Below are 25,431 nucleotides of genomic sequence, written 5' to 3' on the forward strand. Positions count from 1 at the left end.
CATGCCATAGTTATTGTCTAGTTTTTGATGATAACGGTAACTCTGGCATGCGCTCTCACACACAGTGGTAAACATTTAGGCTGCGTGCTCCAAAACCAAACACCATCAAAAACACTCTGCTTGTATGGTCAATTTATTCTTAGAAATAGAGCATCGCAGTTCCGCCACTTCCTGGTGCCGGAAGTAAATACTCGATGCATTTTTCCCATTGACTTTTCCAAAAATATTTATATCAATCAATTTAAGCCTAGAATCAAGCTATCCAGGATAGCGGTGAATCATGACCATAAAACCTTTTTTTCTGTGATTTTTTAAAATTTTATATTTAATGATATGATATACTATATTAAATAAATACCCTTTGTTTTGCCGTTTTCAAAAAAGTTTTTTCACAGAATCAAACGTTTTATGGTCATGATTCACCGCTATCCTGGATAGCTTGATTCTAGGCTTAAATTAATTTATATAAATATTTTTGTAAAAGTCAATGGGAAAAATGCATTGAGTATTTACTTCCGGCACCAGGAAGTGGGCGGGAACTGCGACGCTCTATTCTGACAGGCAATTGATTTAATATTTGGCAATCAATATATTAAATAACCATTTCATAATTTTTTAAGAAATGTATTTTGTGTATTTGAGATACAAAATACGTATTTTGTATTTTCAAAATACAAAATACGTATTTGTATCACAAATACATTTCTCTGACCTGTATTTATATTTTGTATTTTGATACTTTGTTTGACCCAGTATTTGTATTTTGTATCAAAATACTTTTCAATGTATTTTCGCCCATCTCTGATAACACTTACTTACACTTACACTTATTATAACACTTACTGTATGCTGGTTTGTTTACTTTTGAGTCAGAAAACAATGTTGCACATTAAAAACCCATAAAACCGGGAAAGCATCTGTGTAATTTTAGATGTTTACGTTGGCGTTTTTGAAAATTCTTGAAAGTGTGAGACAGCATTTGTAGAATTGGCTTCAGGTCATAAAGTGTTAACCATCTAGGGCATTGGTTCTCAAAGTGGGGTCCGGGGACCCCCAGGGGTACTTGAGGGGATTCCAGGGGGTCCCCAGCTAAATGATTTGTAGGAACCAAATGGACCCTTATGGGTCTGTAAATTATCATTGATTTTACAATATGAATTGGGGTCCCAGAGATAGAAATGCCATTAAATGAGGGTCCGTAGCCTAAATGCATGTCAAACTGGGGGTCCTTAAATTACAATGATTGAGAATCACTGCTAGAGCCGTAAAAATCGGGGTCCCTGGCATATCTTTTCAAATGGGGGTTCCGCGGGCTAATAAGTGTCAATTTGGGGGTCCTTGACAAAAGTTTGAGAACCACTGATCTAGGGACCCCCCTGGGGGATCCTGACCCACAGTTTGGAGACCACTGCGCTAAGGAAGAGTTAGGACTATCCAAGATTTGTGAAAATACTTAGAATTCTCTCCCAGTGTCTGGGGTCCTGCATAACATTATTGTAAATATTTTCTGGCTTTGAACCCAGGACTTCTTGGTCCCTGCAGCAGCCAGCGTGCTGGAATGTCCACCTCTGGGAATAATAAAACTCATGGAAATGTCATGATGTCACCATGTGTTGATCTGACATCCAAATGTTTGTAGAATCGTTTAATAATAATAATGATAAAATAATGATAAATGATAAATAATGATAATAATAATGAATGAATGATAGTGTCTACAAAATTAACTAAAACTAAAATCATATAGAAAATGTCCATAGTCCATAGAGGATAATGGTATCGTATCTATACTATTTTAGCCGTGTCAGTTTTAAGCCCTGTTGTCAAAAAGAATGGCATCGCACAAGACATCGAACATAGAGAAAACATCGGTCGGATCATGTGCCCGTGTTGATGTATCAACAGCCCCACAAAATACTTTGATTGTGATTTTATTGTTTTGAACCACAATGAAAGAGTCCATGCACACAATAGAACAGTCTAGCATTGCATAATTGTTCATTAACATATTTTCAGAATAACAATAGAAACTCTAGAATGTTGAATCACGTTGAGAGGAATTGAGATGGTTTACCAGCTGCATTCTGGCTCAAACTGAGACCCAACAACTCTCAATGTAATTTATTCCAGAATTCACTGAGGACATCCCAGTGTAAACAGGCAGTCATAGTGATCACTTAATGTGAGACTCTAGGATTCCATAATCATGTACATACAGTACTGTACTGTTTTCTACACGCAGTGGTGGGAAGTATCTAAGAACTTCCCACTGTACTTGAGTACAGTTTTGAGGTATTTTTTACTTTAGCCATTTAAAAAAAAGCCAATCTACAAGCTACAAGGCGTGGTAGGCAGGTTTTTTTAACTGTCCACAGCCCACCAATGACACACAGAGTGAGTAGACAGAAATGGTGCCATCTTATAATGAGCATTAGTGAGGATAAATAGGCTCTATGCACAGCAGCCATATTGGAGAGAAACAAGGCCTCTTCCTTACCTCCTTCACAGGTGTTAACAATTATGCTAATTAAGGCTCTGTTCCATTTAGTGTAGCACAGAGGTTCTCGAACGTCTCAATTTCAAGGACCCCCATAATTTGAGAGTGTACAAATGAACCCTCCCACCCCAGCCTAAGGAACCATAAGTGTCCCTGGACCACACTTTGAGACCCACTGGTGTAGCAGAGGCGCCGATTTATGATTTTGCCGTTGGGTGCTCAACCCACCAGCCCCCACCCCCGCGGCGAGCAGAAAAAAAGAAAGCGGTGTCATTTGAAAGGTGCGTGCGTGCGCCCGTTTCTGGAACCAGTTGTAGCACAACTATTAGAGCTTTATGGAAGTGCATAATGCGTTCCTCTAATACAAATATATTCCCTATAACACTGGTACAAAGATGTTCACATGTTCAATTACGTGTATCAGACCAGCCCCGGTCTGACTGGGTATCATGCATCCTGCGCAGTGTGGACGACACGTTATAAAGCATTTTAACCGCCCAACTGTCTCCCGTGGGTGCATGAGCTCCCGAGCACCCACAGGATCGGCACCTATGTAGCAGAGTGTTTCCAGTGAGCCAACAAGCACAACATCAGCACCCTGACTCTGTTTGACCAGAAAGGAACAGAGCCTTCATTATCATTGGTGACACCTCTGAAGGAAGTAAGGAAAAGGCCCAATGGCTTTCCAATATGGCTACTGTGCATAGAGCCTATTATATGAAGACACGGTTGAAAATGGAATATGAAGAGTTTTCTTTTTTTAAGTAAAACAAATGAGCACTTCTTCCACCATTGTCAAGCTATTTAGTATATTTGCAGTTTCCCCCACTTGAAAGGGATGGTACAGTCCATAGGAGGTTTTAACTGGGTTTTTTAAACAGTTTTTTAACAAATGCAGTCTCATATGAAATGCAAATATAATAGACTGAATTTTTAGCAGCATTTAAACTGTTTCTATCAATCTACATTTCTCAATAAACAAATCACATTCGTTTTTAAAATAACAATCATGTTGCTTTAACTTGAGGACATCAAACAAACAATTGACATTGAACTAGAACGCACGTTGTAACGTGCGCTACAAACGGCCAGTTTTATGACTCTTAAACAAACAAACAGTTCGTCTCTCACCGGCTGCCTCTCCAGCTTTTTATGGCTGCACCAGTGCTGCTTGATGTTCTGCGCGAGCAGCGCGACGTTGCTGTTGCAGGACGCACATTTGTTTGTTTGCAACAATGGAGGATTTTGGAGGATTCTCCTCCTTCTCCCTTCTCTTCCACTGTGGTTTGGCTTACAGGCTTCTTTCGGGTGTGGTGCTTTATAGTGTTGCGAAGCTGATTAGTGATTGGGGAATGATTTCAGACAGCTGCCACTCTGTCAATCAGCCCGACTTTTTAACCCTTTTGGTTCCAGTGAGGATTTCCCAATTTGACTTCACAACCATAGTTTGCCATTTCCCTAAATGCATCACATTCCAAGATAAAAATATAGCTGCAAGCAGCGATAATACGGGGCCAGTGAATAGAGAGAGAGAGAGACATGGAAACGGAATAGATTGAAGAGAGAGAGAGTGACATGGAAACAATAGATTGTTGAGAGAGAGAGAGATGGAAACATAATGGTTTGATTGGACATCTCAACCTACTGCCATTAACAGGATTCGAACTCTCAACCTTCAGACTAATAGGCTGCAACACTACCTATAGTGCTATAGCTTTGTCCAGGCTGATATTGTCTGTTGAAGATCATAAACTCTTGCCTTCTTTCATGAACCAAGCCCCTGTTTCACTAACACTAAGATCACTCGTTCACAAGCCATTTACCAATGAAGAAATTGTACATCTCCTCAGAACCAAAACTAATGAAAGTAGCCGATCTACAAGCTCACAAACCATGAAAAGTTGTGAGATTGTAGATCAGCTATTTTCAGAATGAAGTATGTCATACGTAAAAAACGTACTCTCAAATAAGCATTTCAGGTTATCTTTACCATTTGCACATGTATTCATTGATACAGTCATGTTGTTTGCAATTCAACTTAAAATATAGCTGCAAGCAGCGATAATACGGGGCCAGGAGAGAGAAAGAGAAATGATAATTCCTTTAACAGGTCAGTTCATGAAAGTCCTTGCGGTCTTGTTTCCAATGAGGGCCTGTGAGCAATTAGGGGTTAAGAGTCTTGCTCAGGGACAAAATTCATTTCATCGACACATTTGTTGACCTGGCCTGGAATCGTACCTGGGTCAACCAGAGCCTCTGGCTCCCTAGGCGGGCTCACTAACCACTCAGCTATGGCCGACCCTCAGAGAGAGAGAGAGAGAGAGAGAGAGCGAGAGAGAGCGAGCGAGAGAGCGAGAGAGCGAGAGAGAGAGAGAGAGAGAGAGAGAGAGACATGGAAACGGAATAGATTGAAGATAGAAACGGAATAGATTGAAGAGACAGAGAGAGAGACATGGAAACGGAATATATTGAAGATAGAAACGGAATAGATTGAAGAGACAGAGAGAGAGCCATGGAAACGGAATAGATTGAGTGATGTTTTTTGCAATTCAACTTAAATGAGTCTGCATCAAGTGAGGCTTGAACCGGCAACCTTGCGATCGTGAGGCACTCTTAGGTAGCTGCAACACTACCTATAGTGCTATAGCTTTGTCCAGGCTGATATTGTCTGTTGAGGATCACAAACTCTTGCCTTCTGTCATGACCCAAGCCCCTGTTTCACTAACACAAAGATCACTCGTTCACAAACCATTTACCAATGAAGAAATTGTACATCTCCTCAGAACCAAAACTAGTGAAAGTAGCCGATCTACAAGCTCACAAACCATTAAAAGTTGTCAGATTGTACATCGGCTATTTTCACAATGAAGTATGTTATACATTGAAAAAACATACTCTCATTGCTATCTGAAAAGTTGTGAGATTGTAGATAAGCTATTTTCACAATGAAGTATGTAAAAAACACTCAATTAAGTATATCATGTTATCTTTAACAATTGCAAATGTATTCATTGATAGTCAAGTTGTGTGAAATGCAACTTAGATGAAGTCTGCACCAAGTGAGGCTTGAACCTGTGACCTTGAGGTTGAGAGACATACACTTAAGTGGGACGCTATTGGACCAACAGACAAACCTCTGAAAAAAGAGATCACACTGATCATACAGTTTCACGCAAATAGCTGAAAAATCCTGGGTTTAAGTGTTTTTCAAACTGCTCAAGATTGCGGACAATCTAAGGGCGGTGCTTACTGGTCAACGTGATAGATGTGTTCCTCATTAGTCAAGGCACATGTGTAAGCAGGTCTAATGGCTGTCGGCCAAACGAGGCAGGACTTTTGCCTGTTTAAAGTTTCAATTTTCAAAAAATTGCTATAGCGCCCCCGTTTGACCAATTGGAGTAAGATTGGTTTCAGTGATATTTGGAATGGCCCTTTACATTTCTGCAAAGTTTCAAAGAATGGTAAGTCTGCATGTATGTGTTAGGGGCAGATGAATAATTGTCATAAAACTGCAATATTCATTGGCTCATTAAAGCTTCATTTTTTCACTTATGGAAAATATTTTGCAAACGTTTTTTGGCATAGGTCCAAAGTTCATGTGTAAAAAGTTTCGTGCAGATTACTCAAAAATCCCAGGAGGAGATAGGTTTTAACTGTTTTTCATATAATTCAAAATGGTGGGAGATCTAAAGGTCAGAGGTCAAAAGTCAGAGTGTGAAAGTTGTTCAGCATGAGGGGACGCATGTGTGCATCGAAGTTTCATGGCTGTAGGTGAAACAGGGCATGAGTTGTACCTGTTCAAAGTTGGCATTTTTCAATTGAGTGCTATAGCGCCACCTTTTGACGAAAGATTATGAGAATTATTTCTTGATCGTTTTTCATGAGCATCTATCATATGGCCGAGTTTCATAAAAAGCGACTGCACGGTTCAGCCAGAACTGCCAAAAGTGGCAGAAGAAGAAGAAATGGAATAATGCGAATAACAATACGGGTCCATGCTGGAAGCCTGGCCCCGTAATTAAGTCTACATCAAGTGAGGCTTGAACTGGCGACCTTGAGATTGTGAGGCATTAATTTAAGGGAGACGCCATTGGCCCAACAGACAAGTAACTGTGAAAAAGGAGATCACACAGATGATACAGTTTCACGCAAATAGCTGAAAAATCCTGGGTTTAAGTGTTTTTCAAACTGCTCAAAATTGCGGACAATCTAAGGGCGGAGCTTAATGGTCAAATCGATACGTGTGTTCCTCATGAGTCAAGGCACATGTGTAAGCAAGTTTCACGACTTTCGGCCAAACGAGGCATGACTTATGCCTGTTTAAAGTCTGCATTTTCAAAAAATTGCTATAGCGCCCCCTTTTGGCCAATTGGAGTAAGATTGGTTTCAGTGATATTTGGAATGACCCTGTACATTTCTGCAAAGTTTCAAAGAAATGTGAGTCTGCATGTATGTTTTAGGCACAGATGAATAATTTTCATAAAACTGTAATAGTTAAAATCTATCTCCTCCTGGGATTTTTGAGCAATCTGCACGAAACGTTTACCACTTGAACTTTGGACCTCTGCCTACAAAAATTTCCAACGGATTTTCCATAAGTGAAAAAATGCAGAAGTTAGGAGCCAATGACTGTTTTTCATATAATTCAAAATGGTGGGAGATCTAAAGGTCAGAGGTCAAAAGTCAGACCACGAAAGTTGTCGGGCATGAAGAGACGCATGTGTGTATCGAAGTTTCATGGTTGTAGGTCAAACAGGGCATGAGTTGTACCTGTTCAAAGTTGGCACTTTCAATTGAGTGCTATAGCGCCACCCTTTGACGAATGAGTGTGAGAATTATTTCTTGGTAGTTTTTCATGAGCATCTACCATATGGCCGAGTTTCGTAAAAAGCGTATGCACGGTTAAGCCAGAACTGGCAAAAACAAGTATTTTTCAAACTGCTCAAAATTGCGGAAAATCTAAGGGCGGAGCTTAATGGTCAAATCGATACGTGTGTTCCTCATGAGTCAAGGCACATGTGTAAGCAAGTTTCACGACTTTCGGCCAAACGAGGCATGACTTATGCCTGTTTAAAGTCTGCCTTTTCAAAAAATTGCTATAGCGCCCCCTTTTGGCCAATTGGAGTAAGATTGGTTTCAGTGATATTTGGAATGACCCTGTACATTTCTGCAAAGTTTCAAAGAAATGTGAGTCTGCATGTATGTTTTAGGCACAGATGAATAATTTTCTTTAAACTGTAATAGTTAAAATCTATCTCCTCCTGGGATTTTTGAGCAATCTGCACGAAACGTTTAGCACTTGAACCTTGGACCACTGCCTACAAAAATTTCCAACAGATTTTCCATAAGTGAAAAAATGCAGAAGTTAGGAGCCAATGACTGTTTTTAATATAATTCAAAATGGTGGGAGATCTAAAGGTCAGAGGTCAAAAGTCAGAGGGTGAAAGTTGTTCAGCATGAGGAGACGCATATGTGTATCCAAGTTTCATGGCTGTAGGTCAAACAGGGCATGAGTTGTACCTGGTCAAAGTTGGCATTTTCAATTGAGTGCTATAGCGCCACCTTTGGACGAAAGATTGTGAGAATTATTTTTTGATCGTTTTTCATGACCATCTACCATATGGCCGAGTTTCGTAAAAAGCGACAGCGCGGTTCAGCCAGAACTGCGAAAAGTGGCAGAAGAAGTGACAGAATACTGCCAATAACAATACGTGTACAGAGCAGAGCTCTGTCCCCGTAATGAACCACAAACACACAGATATATTTAAATATATAGATTTTTTTATGTACATATATTCATGATGATGACTAGAAAAGAACAACAACTATTTTCTTACAAAGGAATGATTCTGCACAGTCGTAGTTCTACGTTAAATAGTAATTTGATACAAAATTACCATAATAAATAAAACTCATCCCGTTGTTTCTGTTTTTAATTCACACATACCAGTTGTACAAACAATAAATTATAAATTCAGTGCTGCGTTGCTGTCTTTTTGCATAAGGGTGTTTTTCCTAATGGAAGAGTCTGAGAAAAGTGGCGAGGGTGTGTGTGTGTGTGTGTGTGTGTGTGTGTGTGTGTGTGTGTATGGGAGTGTAAAATTGCATGTGAAATGAATACATGCAGTGAAAAGTAACTAAGTCAGTTTACTCAAGTACGGTATTTTTCAAAACTTTATACTTATACTACATCTCAGAGGCAAATATTGTACTTTTTACTCCACTACAATTATTTGATAACTTTAGTTACAAGTTACTTTGCCGAATTAGTTATTACTACAAAACATACATTAACCTTTTTTCTACTTTGGAAAATAGCTTGGCTACAAGGTTGTAGATCAGCTATTATAAAAAAAAAAGGTTTGACAAAATTTGCCAAATTGTTATACATTTACTTTGGTACAATAACATATTTTGATGGTATTGCTTTTACTTAAGTAATACAATCGGAGTACATCTTCCACCACTGCAAGTAGGAAAGAGTCATTTGAAAGGGGACTGAATTAGAAATATACTTAAAGGTTTTATAGTGTGGCAAAAAGAATAGCCAACAGATAGGCTACACTTGCCTAATAGCTCACGTGTCACATAAAGGGTTTTATATATTGTTTTTATTTTTGGAGGGAAAGGTTTAGAAAAGTGTGTGTGTGTGTGTGTGTGTGTGTGTGTGTGTGTGTGTGTGTGTGTGTGTGTGTGTGTGTGTGTGTGTGTGTGTGTGTGTGTGTGTGTGTGTGTGCCTGCTGCCTACATGGTGGAATACTAGCATTGCATGACAGGATCCAGTAATGACATAAACATAACGTTTACATTGTAAGGGTGAGAGGGGACAGTATTCTGGCAGAGGACACAAACATAATGGGAGACCTTTAGTTCATAATGTGTCAAATAGAATCTGAAATTATTATTTTCTTATAGTTTGATTGTTACCTGATGAGTGGAGAGAAAGAGAGAGAGAGAGAGAGAGAGAGAGAGAGAGAGAGAGAGAGAGAGAGAGAGCGAGAGAGAGAGAGAGCGAGAGAGAAATTCCAGCACATTTCCATCCTCGCATCCTCCACTCGTGCCCTTATACACCCACCTTTCTGAGCAAGGAAGTGAGGAGGAGAGGAGAAGACGGAGGACTCAATTTAAGGAATGGGAACGCTCCTCGCTCACTCGGCGTCATTTCGAAGCAACGGCAATCACTGATGACGCAGAGCACTGCCTGGACGGTTATTGTCATGTAGAGGATTTTTTATATCGTTGCTGTCGGTCAGAAACCTCTGATCTCCATATAACTTGTTGTGTTCTTTTCGTAAATGAACGCCGTACTTGATCATACAACAATGTCACACAAAAGCATCAATAGTAGCAGATCCACAAGCTCACGTTCCGCAAACGTTTTGAGCTTGTCAATCTGCTACTTTTGATGTTTTTGAATTTGAATCCTGAAAATTAACAGTTTTGGACATGAGGTTTCCATCCGACAGAGACGATATGTTACGCATTCCGTCTGAAAAAAAAAAAAAAGAAAACACTTCCGCAAAAGATACATGGAGGATATATCGTCACTAAAGGACAATTTATTCTTGGAGCGACAAGTGTGAAGCGACGTGTCACACTACGTGTCGCAGTACGTTATGAGATTTGAGCATTCACACTGTCTGCGACTCGCCACAAAATGTAAACAAGGAAGTGACATTCACTTCCTTGTTTCTTTTGTCGTGCCAGTGTTGCCAGATTTCACGAGAGAAACAAGCAACCAAGTCTATGAAAACAAGCCTTAAAATAAACGACTACATGAGCACTTTAAACCTATGTGTATCGGCTATTTGAAAGTAGCCGATCTACATACAAGCTCATAACGTGTTGCGATGCTATAAAAAACATATACATATATTTTTAAAACATTTTAACGACACTAATGTTGTATGGGGGTCTCAGATGGGGGTCCACGTTCAATTACATATTAATTTGGGGTTCCTTGACATGAAAAAGTTTGAGAACAACTGGTCTTAACAACATTAGGAAGCAAGCTCAAATAAGCAACTACACTTTGGAAACAAGCTCCAAAAAGCGCAACCAAGGGACTTTACAGAAAAACAAGCCCAAAGTCACTTATAATAAGCAGACATGGCAACACTGTGTCTAATTTTTCCAGAGGTAGACATCAGACGCGACAAATATGTTGCCGTTTCGACTTCACTTTCGTGTTCGAAACTTTGTCGCTCAGAGCATGAATTGGCCTTTAGCCTCCTCTCTAGTGGTCCCCAACCTGTGGGTCAAGACCCCCAGGGGGATCACCACAGGATTTTTTGGGGGTCCCCAGAAGACAAGACAATTTAAGGACTTTTAAGCCCTTTTTAATACCTAAAAAAATAAGATTAAAGACCATTACTGCATCAAAAGTAATGTAGTAAACTACATTGGCATTGACAAATTGTCAAATAATATTAGTAAGAGGCAAACATTGTGAAAATGGCAATCTACACGCTCACAATGCCTTGCATTGCGAGGCGTTGTGATCTTGTAGATCTGCTATTTTCACAATATTCATCTGTGGAACCGAGTCAAACTAAATGTAATGCCTCAACTCTTACAATTCCAAGTGCTTCTCAGGGTGAGGGGTCCCCAGTTCAAATATGATTCTTTTGGGGGTCGCTGCCTGAAAAAGTTGAGAACCACTGCCCTACTGCTACACCTCAGCTCCTCCAAAAGCAAATTGACTTTTGGGACGCAAACAACTTCGGGATCCCGCTAAAGTTAAGGAGTGAGGAAGAGGAGGCAAAGAGGCAGACATTTGGGTATTGGAATTCAGCCAGAGAGAGAGAGAGAGAGAGAGAGAGAGAGAGAGAGAGAGAGAGAGAGAGAGAGAGAGAGAGAGAGAGAGAGAGAGAGAGAGAGAGAGAGACAGCATGCAAAAGCTTCAGAGTTGAATTGTACATGGAGGCATATAACTCCTCTTGCTGGTAGATAACCCAGGGGCTATACATTGTCACACTAGCATCAATTGATTTCCCAATACAGACAGACAGACAGACAGACAGACAGACAGACAGGTACAATATGGAAACTGGGGGTGAACACACACCGTCACAGCAAACACACACTTTGAATGCACTGCGGGGACATGTGTGTGTGTGTGTGTGTGTGTGTGTGTGTGTGTGTGTGTGTGTGTGTGTGTGTGTGTGCGTGTGCGCGTGCACGTGCGTGTGTCTGTGCACACACTCACGCGTGTACGCGTTCATATTATCAACCCCCAGAAAATAGGTTTTGTCTTGCCAAGGCTACAGTTGCCACCCTGCCATGAACATTGTATGTTTCAAGGACCCCCAGTTTGAAATGCATTATGCTACGGACCCCCATTTGATACAATTTTCTCTGGGATCCCAATCTACATAAATCTACGTAAAATTATCAGTGTTAATTTAACTCAGAGAGCGTACAAATGGAATCAAATTCGGTTCCATTTGCACACTCTCAGAGCCCATATGCTTTATTTCCTGGTTCCCAGGAAACGGGACCAATGAATAAACAAATCAAAAAAAGGTAAAGGGGAGGGCACGGGGGCTGCGATTGGACGCTAACAGAGAGGTGATAAAGAAATGCTTCCCGTGGGGCCCTTATTCGGGACACACAAACGAGACGACGAGACGGACAGGGTGCGAGTTTCAATCCCTCGATTAAAGGGTCGTTCGCACCAAGAGCAATTTTTATGATTGACAGAAACATCGACACCCAATCAAAATCTGTCAGAGGGACATCTGGGATGCAATCGGTTTCACTCACCCTCGGAAATATTTGTCATGAACGGAGATGAGGACGCGATTATGAACAGCTAACGCTAGCTGGCAGACTAGCTGGCATTTTCTTTTCTTTTTTTACATATGGATGTATCCATATGTCCTATAGGGCATAGCATAACATGGCCATTTGATTGTGTGTAAAAAATAAAAGGGAAAACCGCCAAAAAAGGGTATTCATTATATAATATAATTAAACATTCTAATATATTTTTGACACAGAATAAAATGTTTTATGGCATTGATTCACCAGGAGCCTGGATGGCTTGGTTCCAGGCTTAAAATAATGTATATAAATATTTTCAGAAATCTCTATGGGAAAAATTAATGTTTTCTATCGTGATGGGGACCCCCGCCCCCATCACGTCAAATGTCGGCCGATTGGTCACATTTGTCCCATGAAGTCACTGCAGTACGTTTTGGGAGTGAGAGTATGTTATAGTTATACTTATCATGCGTCTGAACGGCCACATATGGTTGCGTGAAGTCCCTCTGTACTAGTTATTGTGCGGAAAGCTCTCGCAGGAAATTGTCGATCCACTATTTTCAGCAAAAGCTTTCCCCACAGTACGGATGCTGGGGTTTGAAGTCGTTAAATGTGCTTGTACATTGTGTCGACCACCGAAAATAAAACATCTCATGATCAGCTATTTTCGGTGAGCGACCCACGGGAGCAAAGATACGTAGAAACCAGGCTTTAAACACCACAGTGACCAGAGCAGGGTGACACACAAGATGTCGTCTAAAAAAACAACACAATACAACACACACACAGACACACACACGGCATTACACAGGGGAAAACCTCCCCAGCATGGAGGAGGACAGGGCCGGGATGGTTCCTTGCTATCGTCCACTTGTACGTGACATGTGATTGACATGTAAGTGACATCATGTAAGTGACAACGCATGACAGCACTCGTCAAATCAGTCCACACGTTTGTCCATTGTGTGTCAATATGTCCTTATTAATTGCGCTGCGCGTGTCCTTTATGATTGAAAGTCCTTTTCCCTGTCATATTGTTGCTGTCGGGCAGAAACCTTGTGTCTCCATATTCAAACTTTTTAAATGTTTTATGTTGTTAATTCATGTCCTACTTGGTTGTATTAGAGTGTCGCGCAAAAGTGGCGGAAATATCCGAACGACAAGGTCGCAGCGCTTTGCATCGCGACTCGTTGTGAGCTTGTAGATTGCCTATTTCCGCTACATTTGAAAAAAGTTAAAGTGGTTAAGTATGTCCATGGGTTTCATGAATATTGAACCAATGAAAAGTATTAACAAGAGCTTGGGACTAAATAATAACTACATTGGATCCATTGGAACGCGGGTTCTTTTTGTCTATTTCCTGAAAAAGTAACCTCTTCGGACATACAGGTTTCCACCCAACAAGCGGCGACACGTAGGTTCGAGAGTCTGGTGCCTGGTTCGGCTCGCCCCAGTCCACGTCCAACATCACGATAAATCGCAAAGAGGAGCGTCTTTTATAATCCAAAAATCACGCCCCCCCCCTTCCCCCCCTTTTTTCTTGTCGGGATCCAGTCCATAACTTCCTCAGCATTTCTTCACCAGACAGTGTTTGAACGCGGACGGCCGCGCCGCCAGGGTGCAGCCCTTGGACAGTTTTCCCTGCGGGTCCTTGCACTGCACCGTGCGGCTCTGCCACCCCGTGTCACAAGTCCGGGAGCAGCTCATCCACGGGCCCGTCACCCACAGGGGCCCCGGGGCCGGCGTGGAAGCGGGATTGGACGTAGGCACCGCGGCGGTGGCTAGTTTTGTGGTCGTTGAGACCGTCGTGCTGGTGGTGCCGAGCATAGGGGATGACCGGGGTTCCTTGGGGGGCGGGGGGGTCCGACGGGGCATGAAGAAGCTGTAGCGGACGTCCAGGGGCTTCTTGGCGTCCGTGGCGAGGATCTGCACCACCAGGGCCTCGCGCAGGGCGCCGGGCCCCATGCTGTGCAGCCACTCGTCGCGCTGGCTCCAGCCGCTGTAGTTCAGGACGGAGCCGTTGAGAGGGATGACTGTCTCGGAGGTGGAGATCATGAACTTGCCGTTGAGGAGGTACTCGCCGTTGGGCCGGCGCAGAGCCAGGTAGGCGGTGTAGCGGGTCTGGTCCTTGGCCTTGTGCTGGCGGACCTTGACGTGGGTCGAGCCCTCGGGGATCTTCACCACGTCCGTGTAGCCCTTACTGTGAGACAAGGACAGATACAGAGAGGTCACATTCAGTGGTACAGGAAGTATACTAAACCCTCTAAGCCTTATAGGTGGCTATGTACTACTTGGACTGCTTTTTTTCTGTCTACACCAAATGTCTTCACCGGTCTGTAGAAACCAATGGGGCTCACTTTGTCCATATGTTTTTACAGTCTACGGTCATATCTCACTACGCCACACTACGCCTCTTAGCCGTAGTAAAATCCACAGTAAAACCACGACCACAACCTTTATTGTTTACTATGCTTACCTCCAGTATTAATTTTGACAGCAAATATTTATTTAGTTTTAGTCATAGTCTTTTGAATACAATTCCATTCAGTTTCAGTCACATTTTAGTCATCTGAAATGTTTCAGTTTTAGTCTAGTTTTAGTTGACTAAATATCATAAGATTTTAGTCATCTAAATCTACAGTTGATTGGCTCATTTACATGGATGTGAAAACTGACATGTTGATTAATGTGCACTGTCCCTGGTAAATAAATAAATCTAGTCGACTAAAATGTATTTTTGACGTGCTTTGATGGCGTCGTAATGCCTGATTTTTACGTAGCTGCGTGCCAAAAGTAGTGAAACAGTGAAAAAAGGTAGTCGACGGAATTGGTTTTGACGTAGTTTTAATTGGATGAAATGTACACGGCTTACCTCTTCTTGGTGAAGTTCCCCAGCACTCGGACGCAACCTGTGCTGTCTCCTCCACAGATGCCACACTTATCGAACTGCAGCTTGGAGCCGATGATCCCGTCACAGCCCGTTCTCACGCACTTCCCCTTAACGCACACCGAGCTGCTGTACGGGCGACACTCTGTACCGTCCGTCACCTGCACAGGGAGAGACAGCTTTCCATATGACCATAGCTATACCATGTTATGTTGTAGGTTAGGTTAGGTTAGTTTAGGTTAGGTTAGGTTAGGTTAGGTTAGGTTAGGTTACATTAGCAGTGGTGTAAAGTACATTACCTTTACATTTACATTTACATTTACATTTATATTCAAGTATTATAGTAATTTTGGGGTATTTTTTTTACTTTACTGGAGTATTACCAATTTGGAAGTAATACTTTTACTTCCACTCCACTACATCTCAGAAGAAGATATTGTACTTTTACTCCACTACAATTATTTGAAAACTTTAGTTACTAGTTACTTTGTAGATTTTGATTATTATTACAAAACATACATTAACCACAGCCCTACTTCAGCCCTATACTTCGGCCATATGTAAGTATGCTAGGCCCCAAGTTCCCAAACGTTTTAGCTTGAGACCCAAAACAGTAGTTTGAAGTCTCTCCAGACATCTGCTAGATCTGCTATTTTCACAAGTTGAATGTTTTTACTTATCCATGGAATTTCTTAGATTTATTTTTATTTGTATGTACTGTATAACATCATTTTGAAAAATGTTTTCTTATTCAATCTTTTGAAAAAAAATGCAGGAAACACTCAAAAAAAGGGATATTTAATTGCAAGCCATAAAAAACGTCTGCAACCCCAAAACATTGGTCGGCGACCGACTGTTTGGGAAACTTGGGGAGCTTTTATAAATCTGATGTCTGAAAACGAGCGTGATTTAAATAACACGCCCTGATTTTATGACATGAAGAACCAGAATATGACCAAACAAAGCATGGAAAGCCAATAAGAAAGAGTTTCGCCGCCTCGCCTTGCTGCCTGTCAAGTCAAGACACCACACACACACACACACACACACACACACACACACACACACACACACACACACACACACACACACACACACACACACACACCTACTTGCAAGCCCAACTGCGTAACCGTATAATCTTTGTCAATCAAGTAGGCTAGTAGCTTACATGAATGACAGATTATGATACCACATCGCCATGAATGGAATACGTTTGTATATTAATTTATTTAACCCATACCGAGCAGTGTGCGTTCAAGTTACACTAAAATAAAGCAGTCATGTAGGCTATTCCCATTTCCCAGTGAGACTCGGACGGGCGAGTCCTGTGCCGTGCCGTGTTAATGAGTTAAATGTCCGATCTCCCGGTGGCCATGAAAAGATAACAGCGGCGTCGCTGCGCCGGTCCAAACTCCCAAAAATGCTCTTGCATAAGCGCTCGTACATTTTGAAAATAGTAGATCTACAAGCTCACAACGCCTCGTATTGACGCATTGTGAGCTTGTAGATCTGCTATTTTCAAATAGCCAATGCAGCCAGATCTGCAATCTTATCTGAATGACTGTTAAAGCAGTTTGTTTAAATGAGTTTATAAAATGTTATATTTTCACAGGGATTATTTGATTTATTAGTGTGTTAGATTTTGGAGTGGATGCATGTATCCACTCCAACGGTCAGACAATGCTGCTCCGCAGGTCTAGGATGGAAAAAACGGGCGCAGCCAAAGTCAACAACTGCCTCCGACCTGATGTGAGATCTGAGCAGGCCGTACTCTGAAGACAAAGTCAGGATATATTGATAAATGCAGAACATTTTTAATTCAAGTCTTTGCTTCTTGGGGTTCTACAAATGTCTGCTAAATCCTACAGTTTTTTTTTTTAAACTTATGTTTCTATATCAGTGGTTCTCAAACTTTTTCATGTCAAGGACTCCCAAAATTATTTGGCCGCGGACCTCCATCTCAGTGTATTTTGTAATAGGGACACCCAGAAGCAAAAACTTTCCTTTTAAAAATCTCACTATAAAAAAAAAATTAAAAATCTAATATTTGCACACATTTTCACGATAAAAAAAGAATAGCGGTCGGTGCCGCGCTATGAGCTTGTAGATCTGCTACTTTTGAATAGCCAAAGAAATCTTAACATGTCACAGATGCGTTTCCCGGTCTTAAACTATTGAGACCTGGCACGCATCTGTGTCACTGTAGGTTTATTTGGCTATTTTTTGAAAAATCTTGAACAAATATTTTTTTGATTTTTTTAAAGAATCGCCTCAGGTCTTAATGGGTTAATGGGTTTAAGTTGTGGTCACATGTTTGAACTCACCCTCTGAGAGAACACCACGTAGTATCCGGTGCCTTTAGCCCGGCAGGTCAGCTTGCACACGTCTTTAGGAAGGACTCCTGCGAACTTGGGCACCCACTCCACGAAGGTCTTCACCCCTTTGGGGTCAGTCTGGGGACCGTTGCGCACCTCACACTGCTCCTGGCGGAAACTCTTACCTGAAAGGATTTCATAAAAAAACCTTTTCAAATGGGGGTCCAAATACGGTATATATCAATTTGGGGGTCCCTGACAGTTTGTTTGTTCAGGAACAGGAGTCTCCATGTCTCTCCAGCTCTTTAATAAACAGAAAATACGTTTTCAGATTGGGATACCAATTTGATCCAATCAGGATAGAGAACTCAGTCAGGATACAGATTAAACAAGTGAACGTGGAAGTGATGAGACAAAGAAATTAGCTGACAAAATACTAAAACACTATACAAAATAAATAATACAGTAAAAGGGTACTCTCTCCTGATTGGCTGAAAATTAGTAACCTATTGAGAAAATGTATTTTCTGTTTTTTAAAGAGCTGGATAGATGGGGGGGGGGGGGGCTGTTACACTCTATAGCAATCATTACTTTCAGAATATAGTGCTTAAACCTTTTAACAAAAATAATATGTTGTTTGCACCAAAAAATATCACTTCCCCCACCTTTAAACTTTTTATAGTTTTTCGTAAATTAATGCCCTACTTCGTCTCACAACAGTGTTGTGCAAAAGTAGCGAAAATAGCCGATCTACAAGATCACAAACGCATCGGCGTTCCTCTCACATCTCCGTAGGTGAACTACAAGGATATGAGGTGTTTGCCCGACAGTGACGATACAGTGCAGTGGTTCTCAACATGTGGGTCGGGACCCCCAGAGGGGTACCCACATGATTTTTCTGGGGGACCCTAGATGACAGTGAAGTAACAATCTAAGGACTTTTACGACCTTTTTAATATACCTCAAAAAAGATATAAGAAGAAGAAAAGAAAAAGACGATTTCTGCATCAAAAGTAATCAACAAACTGTACTATAAAAACTGGTCAAACATTGGCCAAATTGTCAAATAATATGAGAAGGGCAAAACATGTATAAATAAACGGTTTACAAGCTTGTAAATTGGCTATTTTCACAATATTTATCTGTGGAACCGAGTCAAACTAAATCTAATGCCGCAACTTGTACAATTCCAAGTGTTTGTCAGGGTGGGGGGTCCCCAGTTCAAATATGATTATTTTGGGGGGTCCCCAGTTCAAATATCGCACTCACCAGCCGGGGGGCACGGCGTAACATGGCAGGAGCGATAGATGGCTCTCTTCCCCGTGCAGTAGCGCCCGTGGTTGCGCGGTGGCGGGTTGTTGCAGAGGCGCTGGGCGAACTGCACGCCCCCACCGCACGTCCTGCTGCACCCGCCCCACGACCCCCACGAACTCCAGCTGCCATGGTTAGATGCCTGGGAGAGAGAGAGAGAGAGAGAGAGAGAGAGAGAGAGAGAGAGAGAGAGAGGAGGGGGGAGCAGGGTTATTATAGTTACCCTCCACTTAAACCCCAGCATTCGTATTGTGGGGATAGCTTTCACTGAAAATAGCAGATCAACAAGCTCACGTTAACAGAAAACATACACTCGTATAGAGCCCTGGGGGACTCCCGCTCAACCATATGGGTTCATATGTTTTAAGCAGTGGTGTAAAGTAAAAAAACTAAGTACATTTACTCAAGTACTGCATTTAAGTAAACATTTTTGGTATTTCACTTTACTGGAGTATTTCCAATTGTCTATACTTTTACTTCTACTCCACTACATCTCAGAGAAAAATATTGTTCTTTTACTCCACTACAATTATTTGAAAACTTCAGTTACTAGTTACTTTGCAGATATAAATTATTATATTATAAAACATACATTAACCACTTTAGCCCTATTTTATACCTATGGGCTATTTGAAAATAGCAGATCTACAAGCTCACAACGCGTCCACATTGTGATGCGTTGTGAGCAAAAGCTTTCACTTTTGGTACTTTAAGTACATTTTTATGCTAATACTTTTGTACTTTTACTGAAGTAACCTTTTGAACACAGGCATTTCACTTTCATTTATGCTGTTTATTAGCGTTTTTGTGTAAATGGAGTTCGGGCTATGGGATCTGATGCCATGGTTACAGCTCTGCAAGCTATCGGATCATCTCCAACTGCTGTCTTATACACCATAGATATATATAAAGGCTAGATGACTCACCCGCGCTGCTGGCCAATGGAGTACGACGTTGCCACATGGCGGCCATCTTGCGACAGTCATTCATAACATTATGTCTATGGTACATGTATTATTGAAATAACCATAGCGTGCTCAATTTTCATCCGATTTTCAAACGGTTTGGTGTGTTGTAAACATCAAAGATGTAGTTATGATACTGCATACTTAATGTTATTTAAAAAAAAACATGATTATAATTATAAGTATGCAGTATCATAACTACATCTTTGGTGTTTACAACACACCAAACCGGATGAAAATTGAGCACGCTATGGTTATTTCAATAGTACCTGTACCATAGACATAATGTTACAGTATGTATGACTGTCGCAAGATGGCCGCGGTTGAGCTACGCTTGCGATGCCCCCCTGAGCCATCTAGCCTTTATATATATCTATGTTATACACGGCCACACAGAACGGTACAACACACAGATGCTGCAAACTTATAAGGGATATTTCACTTTTAATACCAGGGGGTCCCCAGAAAAATGTGTTAATATAGGATTACAATAATTTTAACCACTTTTCCCTTTTATACTTTGGCTATTCAAAAATAGCAGATGAGCTTGTGCATCTGCTATTTTTGAAAAATCGTGAAAACTTTGAATATATAATTTGTTAAAGCGAACATCTGTAACTCAAATCTGCTTCTGGGGGTCCCTGGAACAAATTATTATGAGATATTTTGAAATGCATATAATTTTGGGGGTCCTTGACAGGAAAAGTTTAGAGAACCACTGAACTAGATCAAAACTAAAATGAAATTGGAAAAAAAGAAATGAAAAGTGTACTAACCTTGAACGGACAGGATGAGGCGATACAGCCGCGTGGACGGGGAGGGGGGTGGATGAAAGGGAGGGGTGGGGGGGGGTCAGGGAGGAGGAGATGGGATGGAGGGATAGAGGGAAAAAAGGGAGGATGAAAGAGGGAGAGAGAGAGGGAGATAAGAGAGGATAATTAGCTTTTCTCGTTAAGCACTTTGGATGTCAGACTGGCTGTCCGCCAGGTCACATGTTGGAGGGAATCCCCCCTTTAGAGAGACGGTGTGTGTGTGTGTGTGTGTGTGTGTGTGTGTGTGTGTGTGTGTGTGTGTGTGTGTGTGTGTGTGTGTGTGTGTGTGTGTGTGTGTGTGTGTGTGTGTGTGTGTGTGTGTGCGCGCGTGCGTGCGTTCGATCATCTATGTGTGTGTGTGTGTGTGTGTGTGGTATGAGATACAGAGAGAGAGAAAAAGAGAGAGGTGGTGGATTTTTCTTTTTACCTTAGCAGAAGTAGCAATATCACAATGTTGAAATACTCGTTAACACTATGTTAAGTAGTAGTCCTGTAATACTTTACTAGAGTAAAAGCAAAAAGCATTGGCATCAAAATATATGTCTACTAGTGACAGACAGACAGACAGACAGACAGACAGACAGACAGACAGACAGACAGACAGACAGACAGACAGACGCAGTGTGGTATGGGTCTGACCACATGTGATAAAATCCGCCCTCCCTCACAGGGTCTCTCCAAAGCCACATACACAGACACAGTTCTGTGGCTCCAATAAGCCTGAATTTATGCCTCACTTAAAAACTTGCTGCTCGCCAAAACTGATGTTATATTCAACCGTAAAGAAAAATGACGACACGTTGATCCTTTCGATCAGCATGTATCTGACTGCAACCACTAGTGTCACGAGTGGAGCGAGAATGGCAGTTGAATTGTATTATTTATGTTTTCATAAAGGAACTGTGGTAGTCTGGAAACACAACTAACATTTTCCGAACAAATGCAAAAGTTTCTCTCAGATCATTGGCATGGGAATCCGTTTAGAGAGAGAGAGAGAGAGAGAGAGAGAGAGAGAGAGAGAGAGAGGGGCAGAGCTCTTATAATTTAATCATTTTTAGCAGTGTGAGATCAGTGTTGTAAAGTAACTAAGTACATTTACTCAAGAACTGTACTTAAGTAAAACAAAATTGTATTATAACTTTAGTGGAGTATCTCCAATTTTCAGTACTTTTACCACTACATCTCAAAAGCAAATATTGTACTTTTACTCCACTACAATTATTTGAAAACTTATTTTGACTATAAGTGCAAAACATACATGAACCACTTCAGCCCTAAATATATTTCAGCCATTTGAAAATAGCAGATCTACAAGCTCACATTGCGTCGCGATGCGACACATTGTGAGCTTGTAGAACGACTATTTTCAAAAGATTTGTTATACATTTTGAACATGAGAAATGGGGCATTCTGCACAATGAGTACTTTTACTTTTGATACATTTTGATACCAATACTTTTGTACTTTTACTCAAGTCAATTTTGAATTCCGGATTTTTACTTTCTACATTGCAGTATTGATACTTTTACTTAAGTAACAAATGTAAGTACTTTTTCTCCGTCTTGATCACTTGACTATAGAGATAATGTGTACAGATTTGCGTGATGTTAAGACAACATTTGTAGGAGTAATATAAAAAAGAAAAGTGTTGCAAAAATCGGCCTCCTGGTGGCGCTATAATAGGCATTGTTAAAGGGGTGGCATTTGTTCCTCAATGTAGTGTGAATTTGCGTGGAAAGTTTCACCACAATCGGATGCTGCGTTCATAATTTGTGACATTTTCTTCAAAACGGGCCACTCCTGCAAACTTTAGATGTCATCTTAGCCAATCAGGATGGAATATGAAAAATCAAACAGATCCGTCTTGATCACATGACTATAGAGATCATGTGTACCGTTTTGCTTGAAATTTGGATAAAATCTGAAGGCTTAACACATCGGGTGCCGATCACGGTCTGAACCGTGTGTTTACATAGTAGCGCTCTGGTGCCGTTCACGGTCTGAACCGTGTTTTCAGTCTTTTTGTTTTTTTCGTTTTTCTCCGCACGGCCGGGACTAGAGCAGCTCTGGGAGTACCCATTGTGATCTTGAGAAGGAAGGGCCAGATAGATCACCGGAAACAAAAAACATGGCTTCCATCCGCTTCCTGTCTATTTCCTTCGTTAAAACGTCTATATCTCCGAATCCGTTTCCGGTGGTGAAAACCGGTCACGCGCGATGCGTGATCCCCCCCCCGTTGTAACTCTCGAGTGAAATGTTATGGTTCCAGGCTGTAGCCAGGGTCATCGCTCAACATGAATGGATGCTTTTTTTTACGTGGATTTGCTCGTCATGGAGTCTAAAGCTTTAAACAGCAAAGCGCAGTCAATGGGGAGAATGCTGGCACCCAACGTAAGTTGTTATGAAAAAATGCCGGCACCCGATGTGTTAATATAAAAAAACATGTTTTACATAAGTCGGCCTCCTGGTGGCGCTATAAAATGCGAATGTGAAAAATGCAGGGCAAAGGTTTTTCCTTGGCCTCCAGAGAGTGTGCATACAAAGTTTTACACAGATCGGTGCAGTTAAAGGTAAAAACACGAATTGGCCTGTTATAGCGCCACCATGAGGCTGATTTGAACATTTTCAAGTGGCATTTCTTCCTCGGCCTAATGGAAATGTGCGTGCAAAATGTCACGGAAATTGCATGCTGTGTTCATGATTTGAGGCATTTTTTCAAAAAGGAGTACTCCTGCAAACTTTGGAAGCCAATATTAGGCAATCAGGATGGAATATGAAAAATCTGAAACACCAGTTTGGTTTAATGACTATAGAGATACTGTGTACCGATTTGCAGGATTTTTTTTTTTTGCACAAATCAGCCTCCTGGTGGCGCTATACAAGGCCCATGTAAAAAAATCCAGGGAGTGTGTAGGCACAGTTTCGCTGTGATCAAGCCAGAGATTAGCTGTACACAGACAGAATGACACACGGACACACACAGACGGAAGGACAGGGGGTAAAACATACTCTCGCCATGCCTTTCGGCCTGGCGGAGAAAATTAGGATAGGTGGGGCGTTAACCTATGATAATTGGGATTAACTGGCACACCCCTTCAAGTTACAAGGATTGGGATTCATCATCATAAGAACATAGTTACGAACAATTCTGCATTTTAAGAACGTTTCATGAATCTGACTCAACTTCTCTTAGGAATTCACTTTAAGAAGAACATTCACAAAGGTATTGGTGAATGAATGAGGCCCATTCTTTACTTTTGAGGTAGAAAGACACAAAAAAAACTAAGACAAAGAGAGGGAGAGAGAGAGAGAGAGAGAGAGAGAGAGAGAGAGAGAGAGAGTGAGAGAGAGAGAGAGAGAGAGAGAGAGAGAGAGAGAGAGAGAGAGAGAGAGAGAGAGAGAGAGAGAGAGAGAGAGAGAGAGAGAGAGACAGACAGACAGACAGACAGACAGACAGACAGACAGACAGACAGACAGACAGACAGACAGACAGACAGACAGACAGAGAGGCACAATGGAATGCAATAAGACACTGGGCAGGATACACACACACACACACACACACACACACACACACACACACACACACACACACACACACACACACACACACACACACACACACACACACACACACACACACACACACACACACACACACACACACACACACGCACACACACGCCTGCCAAGAGCCTTCAAAACGGCATGTGACAAATAAACACTTACAAACATTCTTTTCTTCTTTCCTCAACGCTGTTTGTTTCTCTCTCTTGCACTCAAAGTACTATCAGGCCACTCTAATCCCCATCAGATCATTAAGCACTTAAAACCCAGTATACGTATGCGTCCTACACACATGCACGACAAAGTGTGGTCAGATCACTGTGCAGTTCCCACTACACAACTCTTGTCTTGAAATTGGTCATATTAAAGACCAGGAACGCATCTGTATCATTTGTAGATTTCTTTGGCAATTCAAAAATAGCAGATCTACATGCTCATACTGCGGCACCGAGTGCCGCGCTATGAGCTTGTAGAGAATGAAACAATCATTCTGTGCATTTCTCATTTCGGGTGGGGTTTGTGGACCATCATAACTGTATTTCAGCCTTAGGCTACATCCAGAGGCGTCGCTAGGTCTCTACTAGGTTGGGGGCTTAGCCCACCAGGCAACGGCTGTGCGATTTCAGCGGATTCGGGTACTTTTTTCCCCGTTTTTTGTTACTTTATTTTGGTTTTAGGGTTAGGTTAGGGTTATAGATATATAATAAAACATTGGTGGCTATAGCCACCGAAGCCCCCGCCTAACGACACCACTGGCTACATCGTATAAATACATTAAAAAAAGAACCCGAAAAAAAAAACTTTTCTTATTTTTTTAAGAGACTTGAGACTCGACTCGGACTTGTGGCTAAAGACTCGTGGGCTGGCCCATGAAAGTTACCTCGCGGGTGAAAATGTTTTCCTCTGGGGGTCGGGGCATGGATCCTGTGTGTCTATACACACGATCAGACGATGAGTTATAATGGATGTACATTTTCTGTGATCTGTTGAAAAGGTTATAAAACACGAATGTCCCGCACCACTCCAATAACACTAACCACCCCCAGTGGTGGAAAGTAGCTAACTATATTTACTCAAGTGTTGTACTTAAAGGAGAATTTTGGACTAAAGTTTTATTACATTTTCTATGATGTTATGATATCTTAGGATGAATGGTACAGTAGAAACATTTCATAACTCCACCCCTGGTCCGCCACAGCTTAAAAGCATTCTAAGCTGCCTCATTCACTACAATGGGGAATCTCACTTACAGTTGAAGCGGATAGGCCTTAGGTTAGATCACATATTTTAATAGCTTTTTTTTTTTTTT

General features: G+C 41.4%; 1 protein-coding gene across 1 annotated transcript in view; it reads right to left on the bottom strand.

Annotated features, from left to right (window-relative positions):
• Window positions 1–9,446: 9,446 nt before the first annotated feature.
• The window catches only part of adamts5 (ADAM metallopeptidase with thrombospondin type 1 motif, 5 (aggrecanase-2)), a gene marked incomplete at its 5' end in the record, with an annotated part of 44,373 nt that continues 28,388 nt past the window's right edge, over window positions 9,447–25,431 (bottom strand). Inside the window, 4 exons of the mRNA XM_084050892.1 lie at window positions 9,447–14,462; window positions 15,135–15,310; window positions 17,477–17,652; window positions 18,737–18,920. Of these exons, the coding sequence (XP_083907018.1) occupies window positions 13,829–14,462; window positions 15,135–15,310; window positions 17,477–17,652; window positions 18,737–18,920 (1,170 nt within the window). The 3' untranslated portion in view covers window positions 9,447–13,828. The remainder of the gene's footprint in view (window positions 14,463–15,134; window positions 15,311–17,476; window positions 17,653–18,736; window positions 18,921–25,431) is intronic.

The sequence above is a fragment of the Gymnoscopelus microlampas genome (assembly GCF_963454915.1).
Source record: "Gymnoscopelus microlampas genome assembly, chromosome: 24".
Classification (NCBI taxonomy): Eukaryota; Metazoa; Chordata; class Actinopteri; order Myctophiformes; family Myctophidae; genus Gymnoscopelus; species Gymnoscopelus microlampas.